The sequence below is a fragment of the Chiloscyllium plagiosum genome, chromosome 10 (assembly GCF_004010195.1).
Source record: "Chiloscyllium plagiosum isolate BGI_BamShark_2017 chromosome 10, ASM401019v2, whole genome shotgun sequence".
In the NCBI taxonomy this organism is placed as follows: Eukaryota; Metazoa; Chordata; class Chondrichthyes; order Orectolobiformes; family Hemiscylliidae; genus Chiloscyllium; species Chiloscyllium plagiosum.
In genome coordinates, this window is record NC_057719.1 from 88159043 (window position 1) to 88173548 (window position 14506).

At 43.1% G+C, this 14506-nt stretch overlaps 1 protein-coding gene across 1 annotated transcript in view; it reads right to left on the reverse strand.

Moving 5' to 3' along the window:
• Positions 1-14506, reverse strand: part of znf106a (zinc finger protein 106a) — a 92082-nt gene that overhangs the window by 12056 nt on the left and 65520 nt on the right. Inside the window, exons 14-17 of the mRNA XM_043698332.1 lie at positions 10001-10135; positions 8579-8695; positions 5595-5786; positions 5348-5410 (exon numbers count right to left, since the gene is read on the reverse strand). Coding sequence (XP_043554267.1) covers positions 5348-5410; positions 5595-5786; positions 8579-8695; positions 10001-10135 — 507 coding nt within the window. The remainder of the gene's footprint in view (positions 1-5347; positions 5411-5594; positions 5787-8578; positions 8696-10000; positions 10136-14506) is intronic.

Sequence of the window (14506 nt, forward strand, 5' to 3'; positions counted from 1 at the left end):
ATTTCAGAATGGCAGGCAGTGACCAGTGGGATACCGCAGGGATCCGTGCTGGGACCGCAGCTTTTTACAATATATGTTAATGATATAGAAGATGGTATCAGCAATAATGTTAGCAAATTTGCTGATGATACAAAGCTGGGTGGCAGGGTGAAATGTGATGAGGATGTTAGGAGATGACATGGTGACCTGGACAAGTTAGGTAAGTGGGCAGATGCATAGCAGATGCAGTTTAATGTGGATAAATGTATGGTTATCCACTTTGGTGGCAAGAACAGGAAGGCAGATTACTACCTCAATGGAATCAATTTAGGTAAAGGGGCAGTACAAGAGATCTGGGTGTTCTTGTACACCAGTCAATGAGTTTAGAAGACCGAGAGGGGATCTGATTGAGACATAAGATTATGAAAGGATTGGACACTCTGGCAGCAGGAAACATGTTTCCACTGATGGGTGAGTGCCGAACCAGAGGACACAGTTTAAAAATACGGGGTAGACCATTTAGGACAGAGATGAGGAGAAACTTCTTCACCCAGAGAGTGGTGGCTGTGTGGAATGCTCTGCCCCAGAGGGCAGTGGAGGCCCAGTCTCTGGATTAATTTAAGAAAGAGTTGGATAGACCTCTCAAAGATAGTGGAATCAAGGGTTATGGAGATAAGGCAGGAAGAGGATACTGATTAGGTATGATCAGCCATGATCATATTGAATGGCGGTGCAGGCTTGAAGGGCTGAATGGCCTACTCCTGCACCTATTGTCTATTGTCTAAGTCACAGGTTTGTGGTTCAAGTCCCACTGCAGAGACTTGGTTCATACAGGAAAAGTATCTACCCTCAAAGTAAGTAATGTAATTCTTGTTGTCTGTTGGAAAGAGGCTGTCCAGCCTCTTGAACCTGCTTTGTTATTCAATACCATCAAGGTGGATTGCAACACCATCTTTTGCCTTCCCCCCCATAGCCCTTGACTCCCTTTACTGTCATAAATCTAACAGAGACTTGAATACATTCAATGATCCAGTCTCCACTACATTCTGAGGAAGATTCCACAGACTAACAATCTCAGTAAAAATTCTCATCTGTCTTATTATTAAACTTTCCCCACTAGTGGGGAAACTACAAGGGGTAACATCCCCTCAGCACCCACCCCGTCAAGAGTCTTAAATGTGAAGAAAGGAAATTATGAAGCAGTGGGGCAGAAGTGGCTATGGTGGATTGGGAAACTCTGCTGAAAGATTTGACAAGCATTAGCCAGTATTTAAAGAAAAGACTACAGTGACTGCAGCATGCATGCATTCCTCTGAGACATAAAGATCCAGGGAAAGATAAATCAACTGTGATTAATGAAAGAAGTTAAAGATTGTATTAGGTTGAAGCAAGTGGTTCATAAGGATTCCAGGAAAAGTAGCAACCCTGAGGATTAGGAGCAATTTAGAACCCAGCAAAGGAGGACCAAGAAACTTATTAAGAAAGGGAAGACAGAATATTAATGCAAACTTGTGAGAACATAAAGGTGGACTGTAAAGGTTTCTTCATCTTGTGGAAAGGAAAAAGCTCAGATAAATGTGGATCCATTACAAGTTGGGACAGGAAAGCTTACAATGGAAAGCCATGGAAAATGGCAGAGAAACTAAATGGTTACTTTGCAACTGTCTTCACAAAAGATGCAGAAATACTTCGAAAGGTACTGGACATTCCTGATGAATGGCTTTTGCCCGAAACGTCGATTTTCTTGCTCCTAGGATGCTGCCTGACCTGCTCCTAGGACGCTGCCTGACCTGCTGTGCTTTTCCAGCAAAACACTCTTGACTGGACAACCAACGGTCTTGCGAAAATGGGGAAGTTAGAACTAGTAAAGAGGGTGCACTTGGAGAGTTAAGGGGATTCAAAATTGATAAATCTCTTGAACCAGATCAGAGCTGTTCAGAGGTTATATAAATAGCTTGGACACGGTGAACCAGATGCAATATTTCAAAATTTGCTGATGACATTAAACTGAGGAGGATGCAAGGCGGATTCAATAGGACTTCGACAGTGAATAGTTTAGAAAAAAATGATGTTATTGTGAAGTAAGTGTGAAGCGTGAAGACAGGAAAAGCAGAAAGATAGAATATTTCTCAAATAATGAGGAATTGCTGTGAAGCACAAGTATCCAAAGGGACCTGGGTGTTCTTGTTCACGAGTCACTAAAGATCATCATGCAGGGTGCAACAAGCACATGGGAAGGCAAATTGTACACTTGTGTTCATTGCAAGTGGATTTGAGAACAAGAATAAACATGTCCTGCTGTAGTTGTATAGAACCTTGGTGAGTCATCACTTGCAGAATGTGCACAGTTTTGGTTCCCTTATCTGAGGAAGAATATATTTCCTATTGAGGAAGTGCAAGATAAGTCAACTGATAAATCCCAGGGACGGCGAGATTGTTTTATGAGGAGACATTGAGGGCTCTAGGATGCATTCCCAAGAATTTTGCATAATGAGAAGTGACCTTATTGAAACTTACAAAATTCATAGAGGGGATATACTGTTGAGTTGAAAACCAGGGAACATTATCTGAGGAGCATGGTACGCCATTCTGGACTGAAATGAGGAGAAAGTAGTGAATGTGGAACCTGAATCATTGAGCAAGTTCAAGACAGAAATCAACATGTTCTGGAGACTAATAATATCAAGGGATACAGAGTGTGAGCAGAAATTAGGCACTGAGGTAGACAATCAGCCACGGTGTAACTGAATGTTGGAGCAGGCTTGATGGGCAGAAGGATCTACTCCTGTGTCCCCTCAGGATCTTGTGTTTCAATAAAATCACCTTATTTTCTCAGCTCCAGTGAATACAGACCCAGCTGGTCCAACCATTGTAAGATAACCCATCATCCCAGGAATCAGTCAAGTGAACCTTCCCTGGATTGCTTTTAACTCAATGATACCCTTTTGGTCTCCTTCCCTGCAGGTTACACCACTTCCAAGTGCACGTCCAAACATTTTTTAAATGCAATGAGTGTTACTATTTCTATCATCCTATTCGGCACGAGTTCCACATGCCAACAAACTCCTGGTGAAAAAAAATTACGCAACTCACCTCAACCCTTCTACCCACTTCTTCAATTTTAGACAACTCAATTAAATCTAGGGTGTAGGTTTGATATCCAGACATTTCATTACCTGGCTAGGTAACATCATCAGTGGCGACCTCCAAGTGAAGAGAAGCTGTTGTCTCCTGCTTTCTATTTATATCTTTCTCCTGGATGGGGTTCCTGGGGTTTGTGGTGATGTCATTTCCTGTTCGTTTTCTGAGGGGTTGATAGATGGCATCTAGATCCATGTGTTTGTTTATGGCGTTGTGGTTGGAGTGCCAGGCCTCTAGGAATTCTCTGGCATGTCTTTGCTTAGCCTGTCCCAGGATACATGTGTTGTCCCGTCGAAATGGTGATTTTTTTTCATCCGTGTGTAGGGCTATGAGGGAGAGAGGGTTGTGTCTTTTTGTGGCTAGCTGGTGTTCATGTATCCTGGTGGCTAACTTTCTTCCTGTTTGTCCTATGTAGTGTTTGTGGCAGTCCTTGCATGGAATTTTGTAGATGACGTTGGTTTTGTCAATTAAATCTTCTCTCAGTCCTGTGTTCTAAAGTAAACAATCTCCATCTTCCTGAACTCACTTCTCAGTATTCCACAAGTTATTATTACTGTGAAGTTCCCTGCCTGGTTTCTCATGTCCAGATGGATTACTTGTCTGGACAACACTGCAATTGCTATTGTCCCTACACCTGACAAGTCCATGCTGCAGTCTATGCTTTCCCTTCTTACCATTAAGCACACAGTCAGCTTTCCAACATCTGCACAGCCTGAGTCATGGCCTTGAGCTTGAAGTTTAAATTATTAATATTTGATCAAGGTGATGCAAAATCAAGAGTGACATTCCATTGCAGTGTTCAGTGAGTGCTGCACTGTCTTTTGATTGAAACCTGAAACCCCATTTGCACTCTCAGGTGGATTTAGAAAACACATTAATTTAACACCTTCTATGAAAACGGGATGTACCGAAGTCCTCTGTCGCTGAAGTTTTTGTTAGCTGACTGATATAACACAGCAGTTGATATGGAATTCCCACAAAAAACAATGTGACAATGGTCAGATAATCTGCTCTGCTGAGGTAGACAGAGGACATCAGAGTTAGTGTCTGGAAGTCATCCCCTGAGGTAGAAGATGTAGCCGAAGTTTACTGTCTCTCCTGAGACACAAAATTCTAAATGCTGACGGGCCCTTGTGAAATGTCAGGTTTGAGTTTTGAGCTCATACTCCTGAGTAAGACTTGAACCCACAGCTTCTGATTCAGAGGCAAGAATCCACATTCACAGATTCCAAAGGGGTTTGTCCAAAAGGAGGACAGTTGCCCCAGTGTACTGGGTCTTTATTAGCTTGCAGCCAAAAAAAACTAACATCTGGTTATCTGGTTATCTGGTTATCACCAATGCTGGATGTGGGCGCAACTGAAGTACACACCTTTTCTCTCGTGGTCTGGTGAGGAATTGAAACCCAATGATGATTTTTTTTTCCAGTTTGTTTAGATTGCATATGAAGGAAAAGAACCAAGAGTAGCTTAAACAATTTGGAGATAATATTTGTATCTGAATTGGATGTTTTGGCCCTCTTGACTTATGAAAAACAAGCAGGTCTATTCTGTGAGTGACACCAGACTCAAACCCCTTTAGGTTGCATCAAGTGCAATCTCTGAAATTTGGTCGCATGCATTAATCCTGGGCTGTTGTGTTCATTGAGACCACCCCCGCCAGGTTAAAGTCTGTTTGGTTAGCAAACACATTAAATCACTGAAGGAGTAATGTTAGCATAGAATGAGCCGAACCAGCACTTCCACACAAGACTCATTTACTCTTGCATTAGGGTTTATTTCAACTAGGAAAAACCTTGAGAAAACACAAAGCAACCACTAGGTCTTGTGTTTAAGGCATGTTCAAAAAACATATTAAACAACATGTGGGCGGCACGGTGGCACAGTGATTAGCACTGCTGCCTCACAGCGCCAGAGACCCGGGTTCGATTCCCGCCTCAGGCGACTGACTGTGTGGAGTTTGCACGTTCTCCCCATGTCTGCGTGGGTTTCCTCCGGGTGTTCCGGTTTCCTCCCATAGTCCAAAGATGTGCAGGGTAGGTGAATCGGCCATGCTAAATTGCCCGTAGTGTTAGGTAAGGGGTAAATGTAGGGGTCTGGGTGGGTTGCGCTTCGGCGGGGCGGTGTGGACTTGTTGGGCCGAAGGGCCTGTTTCCACACTGTAATGTAATGTAATCTAATGTAATCTAATCTAAAAAATGTGTTTGAATTCTAAACAGCAAACACTTACATGGATGTTGTGAGCATGGACAGACTGATCACTGGAACCACTGAAAACCAAGTCATTCACCACCTAAAAACATAAAAAATAAGTCAGTGCTGTCTCCAGCCATAGACGCCACCTCTCTGCACCCTATGCATCCAGACATACAGCATTCTCACCACGTGCCCACACACACTTCCTGACAGCAGACACCTCAAGTCTGTTTTTTATTTCACAGACTATACCCTGAGCTGCACCACTTCACCAGCCATACCTTCATGCACAGGACAGTCTTAGTGTGACCTTTCAACGTTCTCAGCAATAACCCATTTCTGGCATCACGAACACTGATGGTACAATCGTACGATCCGACCAGCAGCAGTCTGCGGGCTCCCTCCTGTGCTGTTGCCAAGCAGCTGATCGCTCGGGGACCGTGACAGTCAAACACATCGAGCTGTTTGTTAGCCTGAAGAAATATGAATAGGACAAAACAGTCAGGATGTCATGTACTCTCTCCATTAGAAGAGAATGATCACTATCCATATTTATCAGACAACAGAAAGAGACCATCCGGCCCATCAAATGTGTCCTGGTGCTTCTCAGCAGGTATTAACTCATCCTGCCTTCTTTCTAAATGCTTCTACATTGCCCTTGTCTCGAGAAAATGTCTACTCATTGAGAATTGTCTGAAGAGTAGGACAGAACAATTGGTAGGAGAGGTGGGAGAGGTAAAGATTTCAAATGATACAGTTTTGAGGACTGTTTGGGAAGTGAGATGCAGTTAGCTTAGCGAAGTTGGAAACATTAACGGAAGTTAAGCAAGATCAATAGAAGTTATTTTGCAGAATACAGAGAGATGTCAACAGTTTAAATAAATAAATAAAAGAGGAAGAGAAGTAGTAATTGGAAATGAAGAAATAGAAAAAATATTGAACAAATACTTGCACTCTTCACAGTAGAAGAGACAACCAATTTAAATAAGAATGAGAAACTAAAGATAATTAATATCAGTGAAAAGATACTGGAGAATAAAATCAAACCAATTCCCAGGAACACAGGTTCTGAAGAAGCAAGGTGCTGAGATAGTGGATGTGCTGCTTATGGGTTTTCAAAATCCTCTAGATTCTAGTATAGCCCCGGAGGATTGATTAGCAAATGTGACACTGACATTCAAGAAAGCTGGGCAAGAGAAAACAAGGAAATATATACCAGTTGGCCTGACATTTGTCAACAATAAAGTGCTAGCATCTGTTAAGAAAGTCTTAAATAATGCATTTTGCATACGGTAGCTTGAACATAATCCATGGAGGATACAACTAATAGGTTGGATAAAGGTGAACCAGCTGATAAGGTGCCACACAAAAGGCTTATGGAGGTTCAGAGTAATAAAAAAACAATCAATCTATTTGAATATATAATGACACATCTCTGTTAGACTTGGAACCTGGACCCCTTAGCTTGGCTGTAATGTATTAGGGAGATTGGAGGATTGATTAACAGACAGGACAGCAAGAATAAAGATATAAACAGGGAACTTCTAAGTGGAGTGCTGTAAAGAACAGGAATGGGGCCTCATTATTTATAATTTATGTTAATGATTTTAGATGACAATAAAAAGCTATTGGTGAATACAAATTGTGAGGAGGACACGGAGAGGCTACAAACAGGTGGTGACTGGTTGAATAAATGGACAATAAAGTGGCAGAGGGAAAATAATGTATGGACATGAGCTTTATTCTTGTTTACAACTTGCGTTGTAAAAATAAAAAAGTGGAATTTGTTTTAAAAAGGATGAGTGAAACGTGCAAATATTCAGGGAAACCTGGGTCTACCCATGTAAGAAACATAAAGGTAGCATACTAATTCACTAAGCAAACAGGAAGATAAATCTGTTGTCCTTTATAAGAAGGGTATAAGGGCATCTAATCTTACCAAGTATATACAGGGCTTTGGTGTGACCATATATTGAATACTGAGAGCAGTGTCCTCTGCGTCCTCTCTAATCCTGGCCCATGTCTTACCATAGAATGCTGAAGTACCAGAAGGGGGTCATTCAGTCCATTACATCCATTGCATCTCTTTGCAAAACAATTGTAGCCCGTCCATTCCACTGTAGTCACACTTGAAAGCCACAATTGCATCTGTTTCCACTCTACGCTTGGGTAATTCATTTCCTAACTGCTTGCCACACCACAACATTTGTCCCCAATGAGGACTACCAATTTTGTAACTCTGCTCAGACTGGTCAGCAGATGAACACTTCAACAAAATCTCCTCTAAATCCTCTCCAAGGAGAACAAGCTCAGTTTCTCTGATCAATCTGCAAACTGAAGTCCCTTACCCCAGACCCATGTTTATAAACCATTCCTGCACTCTCTCTAATGCCATCATCATCCTTGGTGTCTAGAATTGGGCATAATACTCCAGTTGAGACTGAACCAGTGTTCCATAAAGATTCACCGTAGTTTCATGATATAGAGAAACGAGCCATACTGAAAGCTTATACCTTTGTGAACTCCTCTTTTCCCTTTTCCACAAAGCCCAACCCAATTTTACTGATTCCCTCTGCTTCAACAACACCTTCTACTTACTTAGGGCTTTTCACATGGTAAAGTATTGCAATGTACTTCACAGTAAAACTACAGCATAATCAAACAAATATTAACACTAGCCAAAAAGAGAGGTAACTAAAAGCCAGGTCAAGTGAAAGTTTTAAAAAACTGCCTTAAAGAAGGGATGCAAGGTCCATTCAGAGGGAATTGCAGAGCATGGAGTCTGGTAGCAAAAGACATGGCCATGTCTGTTGGAGCAATTAGAACTGGGAATGTACAAGCAGCCAGAAATATAGGAGTGTACACATGAAGATTGTGGATTTGGAAATTGAGAGATATTGAGGGTCTTGAAAATGAGGATGGGAATTTAAAACTAATCAGTGACTGCAGATCACTGAGCAATAGGGTTATGGGTAAACTGGACAGTGCGGGTCATAATATCACTTTGGAATTTTGGATCAATTTGGTTTTACAGAAGATGTAAGCGAGCAGAAACCGTCTCAAAGAACATCAATAATACCCTATTTAAAGATCCAACACTTGTACCCCAGCACAAACCCTGTGGTCTGCAAGCCCGAGGGAGGGGCAAAGGCCTACAATCTGAAGGCAAGGGCAGGCCCAAGGAGGTGAAGCAGGGTTCACCCTGCAAATGAGTGGAGGGGGACAGGAGGGGTGCTGGTGCCAAGATATATACTTATGTGCTTACCTTAACACTGAAGGAATACACAGAGCCATTGGCCAGCCCAATGAATAGGATACGCCATCGACTGTGCAAGCTCAGCACACGGTCTGACAAAGTGAACTGCTCCAGCTGCTTCTTACTCTGTTGAAATCGAAAGCAAAGTGTTCACATGAATGAAACTACAACAAAGGGTTCAGTAATTACAGTGGTCCCAATCTCCACACAGGCTGTTCTTTAAAGACTGGGCAACAATATAGAAAGGAGAGCATTCCCAATTCTCCAGCAGATGAATATATCATAGCCTGGCCATCATTCTTTGTAAAACAACGTGTCATCAGTGTGGAAGCAGGCCATTTGACCCATCATGTCCATACCAATCCTCCAAAGAGCACCCCACCCAGACCCACACACCCTGGTCCCTGTAACCCTGCATTTCTCATAGCTAATCCACTTAGCCTGCACATCCCTGGAAACCACGGGCAATTTAGCATGACTAGTTCACCTCAGCTGCTCATCTTTGGATAGTGGGAGGAAACCAGAGCACCTGGAGGAAACCCACACAGACACGGGGAGAATGTGCAAACTCCACATAGAGAGTTGGCTGAGGAATCGAACCTGGGTCTGTGGTGCTGTGAGGCAACAGTGCTAACTACTGAGCCACCATGCCACTCTTCTGCCAGAAAGACAGAAGGGAGTATTTTAAAACCAACATGCCCTGGGCTCTTAATTCCATCATAACTCCTCACTCCCTTCACTCAGACTGAGCAGCCAGCAATGCCACCACTGCCAGAAGCTGGGTTTCTCCAGTCAGTAGTGGAATGGTTCATCCTCCTGATTGTCCTCTCCCAGCCTCAGGCAGTTCAGTACACCAGCTCAGCAATTCCCCAGCTTCCAACTTCAAAGCACAGGAAGAGGCTGCAAGGGCTGTCCCAATCTGTGCACTCAACAGTTTCAATCAAGCTGAACATCCAAATCTAACTCTCTGTTTGCTTGTGGTCTTACAAGAGATGATCTAGTTCAGGTATTAAGATGATTAAAGGAGCTTAAGGCAGGGTGGTAGTAGAAGGGTCCAGAGCAGAGGATCCCAAGACCTAATGGTGCAGTTGGCCATTCAGGGATGACATCGAGAAAAATAATTTCACTCAAAAGGCAGTGGTGATGCAGAACTGCTTAACGCTGCCAATATCTCCCATCCCCCAAATATTGTGGGAGTCAACTGAAATTTCAGAACTGAGTTTGTTACATTTATACTCAAGATGAAGGGATATATGCTACAGTGGATAAATTGAAATGCGGACCAACTGTGCAGACAAACAAGCTCAAAGAGATAGGAGGTCTCCTGTTAAATTGTAATAAGTTAGAGGAGTTGAACCAGTCTCTTTCTATTTCTTTGCTGTTATCATGACAGGTTCATGTATGGATCTATCATGTGGTGTTATGACCCACCTTCACATCGTAGCAGCGCACAGTGTGATCACTGGATCCTGTATACAGACACGCCATTTTCCCTTGAATGTTTACGATCAGCAAGCAGTTCACCTTTGTACTATGACCCTCGAAGAGCCCCACACATTTCCGACTCTGAAACAGAAGCACAAAACATGTAATTAAATCTGTGTTTAACAATGTTTGCAGGAGAAACAACTGAGGATTCAGCAGGAAGAAGACATGTTGTTTCCTTCATGATTGAGTCATAGAGTCATAGAGATGAACAGCATGGAAACAGACCCTCCGGACGAACCCGTCCATGCCGACCAGATATCCCAACCCAATCTAGTCCCACCTGCCAGCACCCGGCCCATATCCCTCCAAACCCTTCCTATTCATATACCCATCCAGATGCCTTTTAAATGTTGCAATTGTACCAGCCTCCAGCACTTCCTCTGGCAGCTATTCCGTACACATACCATCCTCAGCGTGAAAAAGTTGCCTCTTAGGTCTCTACTATATCATTCCCCACTAAACGTAAACCTATGCCCTCTAGTTCTGGACTCTCCCACCCCAGGGAAAGGACTTTGTCTATTTATCCTGTCCATGCCCCTCGTAATTTTGTAACTCTCTATAAGGTCACCCCTCAGCCTGACATTGCAGGGAAAAAAGCCCCAGCCTGTTCTGCCTCTCCCTATAGCTCAAATCCCCCAACTCTGGCAACATCCTTGTAACCTTTCAAGTTTCACAACATCTTTCCGATAGGAAGGAGATCAGAATTGCACGTAATATTCCAACTGTGGACTAACCAATGTCCCGTACAGCCGCAACATGACCTCCCAACTCAATACTCTGACCAGTAAAGGAAAGCATACCTAACGCCTTCTTCACTATCCTATCTACCTGCGATTCCACTTTCAAGGACCTATGAACCTGCACTCCAAGGTCTCTTTGTTCAGCAACACTCCCTAGGATCTTACCATTAAGTGTGAAATCCTGCTAAGATTTGCTTTCCCAAAATGCAGCACCTTGCATTTATATGAATTAAACTCCATCGGTCACTTCTCAGCCCATCTGATCAAGATCCCGTTGTAATCAGAGGTAACCCTTTTCGCTGTCCACTACACCATTTTGGTACCATCTGCAAACTTATTAACTATACCTCTTATGCTCACATCCAAATCATTTATGTAAATGACAAAAAGTAGTGGGCCCAGCACCGATCCTTGGTCACTCCATTGGTCACAGGCCTCCAGTCTGAAAACAACCCACCATCACCACCCTCTGTCTTCTATCTTTGAGCCAGTTCTGTATCCAAATGGCTAGTTCTCCCTGTATTCCATGAGATCTAACCTTGCTAATCAGTCTCTCATAGGAAACCTTGTCGAACACTTTACTGAAGTCCACATAGATCACATCTACCGCTCTGCCTTCATCAATCTTCTTTGTTACTTTTTCAAAAACTCAATCAAGTTTGTGAGACATGATTTCCCACGCACAAAGCCAACTGACTATCCCGAATCAGTCCTTGCCTTTCCAAATACATGTTAAAAATGCTTCATCTGAAAAACACAACAATGACGATGCTGAACGGTTGGCAGCTCCTGGACCAGCTGGTAGATTGGCCTGAAGCTCTCACTGCAGTAAAACACTGGAGCATTAATTTACTGCACCAACAGCCACTTGGTCCACTGTGTCAGTGCCAGGTATCAGTTTGAAAGAGCCACACTCTTTTCATTATACGCTATGAAACTATGGCACAAATGTTGCCCAATTTTCCCTGAACAGATTCAGTGATCTGTATAATGAACATTGCAAGGCAAAAGCATTGCAAGCTACATCTACCCTCTCTCTAAAGGGACCTTCTCCTGCCTGTTATCTGTGATATCTTTCAAGTGATGACTGTTCTATTTCAGATAGCTAGGCAGTGGAGGATTTAGTAGGAGCTTTACATCCTTTAAGCTTTGATTTACAGAGACATATTACATACACACAGCTCCAAACCTAACAACCACAGTTGTTGAGTCTTCAGCTAATACCCATAACCTTAAAACAAGCAAATAATTAAGTTATATTTAATAATGACCCCTCATTACTCACTCCATAACCATGAAAAAAGTCTTTCCCTATTCATCATTTTAGAAATCTCAGTGAAATTTCCCCTTCAATTTCTATGTTTCAATGGGGACAGTCTTGACAGTTCACATCTTGCTCCTAACCTTAGTTTCCCATCCCTTGTATCATTCCTGATGAACGTACATGGTCACCTCCCTATAGTTCCCATGCTCCGTGGGGATTAGCCAAGGCTGAGAGGGGTCAAAGACCAAAACGGTCTGAAATGTTTTTGTGACAAAGAATCAAGCAATTGAGCATGTTCTATGACCTGCCGTGAAAATTCAAATACCCTGAGGCTGCTTCAAATAGACGGAACTTTTAGACATTACGTGAGTTGAAACATTAGGTTTCCCTTTGTTTATCTACTACCATTAAGGCTATGGATCAATGTATTAGTATCAAAGTGATCTCAACATTTCAGCATTCAACGCTGTTAGTGAATGTAAAACAGGATGAAGCCCATACTGACAAATAGTGGGCAGCACGGTGGCACAGTGGTTAGCACTGCTGCCTCACAGCGCCAGAGATCCGGGTTCAATTCCCGACTCAGGCGACTGACTGTGTGGAGTTTGCACATTCTCCCCGTGTCTGCGTGGGTTTCCTCCGGGTGCTCCGGTTTCCTCCCACAGTCCAAAGATATGCAGGTCAGGTGAATTGGCCATGCTAAATTGCCCGTAGTGTTAGGTAAGAGGTAGATGCAGGGGTATGGGTGGGTTGCGCTTCGGTGGGGCGGTGTGGACTTGTTGGGCCGAAGGGCCTGTTTCCACACTGTAAGTAATCTAATCTAATCTAATCTTATTGTTGGACCATACACATGTGAAGCAAAGCAAAGGACTAAGGTCCGGCATTGCAAACCACTTCTCAAACAACTCCATTTTAAATCATCACTACCACCACCACCCTCTTGAGGGCAATTAGATATGGGACAACAAAAGATGACCATACTGAGGACAACTATATAAATTCCAAGAGCTCATTTTTAATGTGACTCCAAGTGCCTGCAAATACAAAACAGCAATACAGCAGTTTGAAACAATTTGCCAGCTATAATTAAAATTTGACTATTATAGATCAACATCTATCACATAAATGTAGAAAAGTATTAGGGTCATACAGCATGGAAACAGGCTCTTTGGTCCACCATTTCTATACCGGCTACCAAACTATACCAATCCCATTTACCTGGACTTGGTCCAAACCAACTATAGAGTCTTGGTACTTTGTGAGACTGATCTTTTCAGTACTCAAAGGTTTTAGCCAAGCTCCCATCCCAGCATAGGACAATGGGTTAGATTCACTTTGTCCCCTTCCATTACTTACTAACTCCCTGCCTGGCTCACATTCTTGGCCTCACCGCTCCCACTTCCCCTCCCCTGGCTCTCACCCATCACTCCTTGACTAGCCTCCCAGGCCCCCCACTCTCAGTCTCACATCCCTTCAGTCCTGCTTTCACACCACACTCCAGTATCATCAGTTCTGATAATTGCTAGAACCATGTGGAAGAAGGTAGCTGCACACCATGTGTGGGAACATCACCTACTGGGAGGCGTGCATCCTCTGCTGCTCCCAGTTACAGATACAGTCTTGCCAGATGGGCAGGAGATTCAATGCTGAGAACTCTCCCTAGGCCAGGCTGCAGGTCTCAACCAAAATATGCAAGGGCTTAGATCTGGTTTCGAGAAACTGCAATTCCATCAGCAGAAATTTCACATCCATAATTTCTGTAACTAAACTGGAGCTAGGAACAGCTTCAATAATCCTGAATGATTATGCACACATAAGGCCACTTAACCCATCCAATTTGCACTGGCTTCTCGAAATGCAATCCAGTCTCACACCCCATTCCATTTCCGCACTTATTCACCTTTATTGCCTTCATGCATTTCCCCAACTTCCTCTTTGAATCCTTCATGAGCTACTCTTCCATTTTCCTCGTAGGCAGTGAATTTTAGGTTAGTAGCACTTGTTGGCCAGAAATGCTCTTCTTCACACTACTGCATCTCTTACAAAAGGCTCAACAAAAGCCTTATGTTGTGTCCCGTAGCCCTTGCATGATCAGCTGTAGGAATAGCTTGTCTTTCCCCACCTTATTTAAAATTGTCATAACCCTGCACTCCTCCACCAGATCTCTCCAATCTAGGAGAGTAATCCCAGCTTCTCCAATTACAAGTAGTCCACTCAGCCTCTAGTTCCTGCTCCACCAGCCATTAAGATCATGGCTGATCGGTTTGTGTTTGTTTGTTTTGAATTTCACTTATTTCTAGTGAGAATCTTGCTACTTCTGCCTGGAAAAACCATTAATATTTGGTTTCCACCACCTTCTGAAGCAGAGTTCCAAAGTCTCTCAACCCTCAGAGAGAAACGTTCTCATTTCTGTCCTAATAGGGTGACTCTGAACATTAAAAAAGT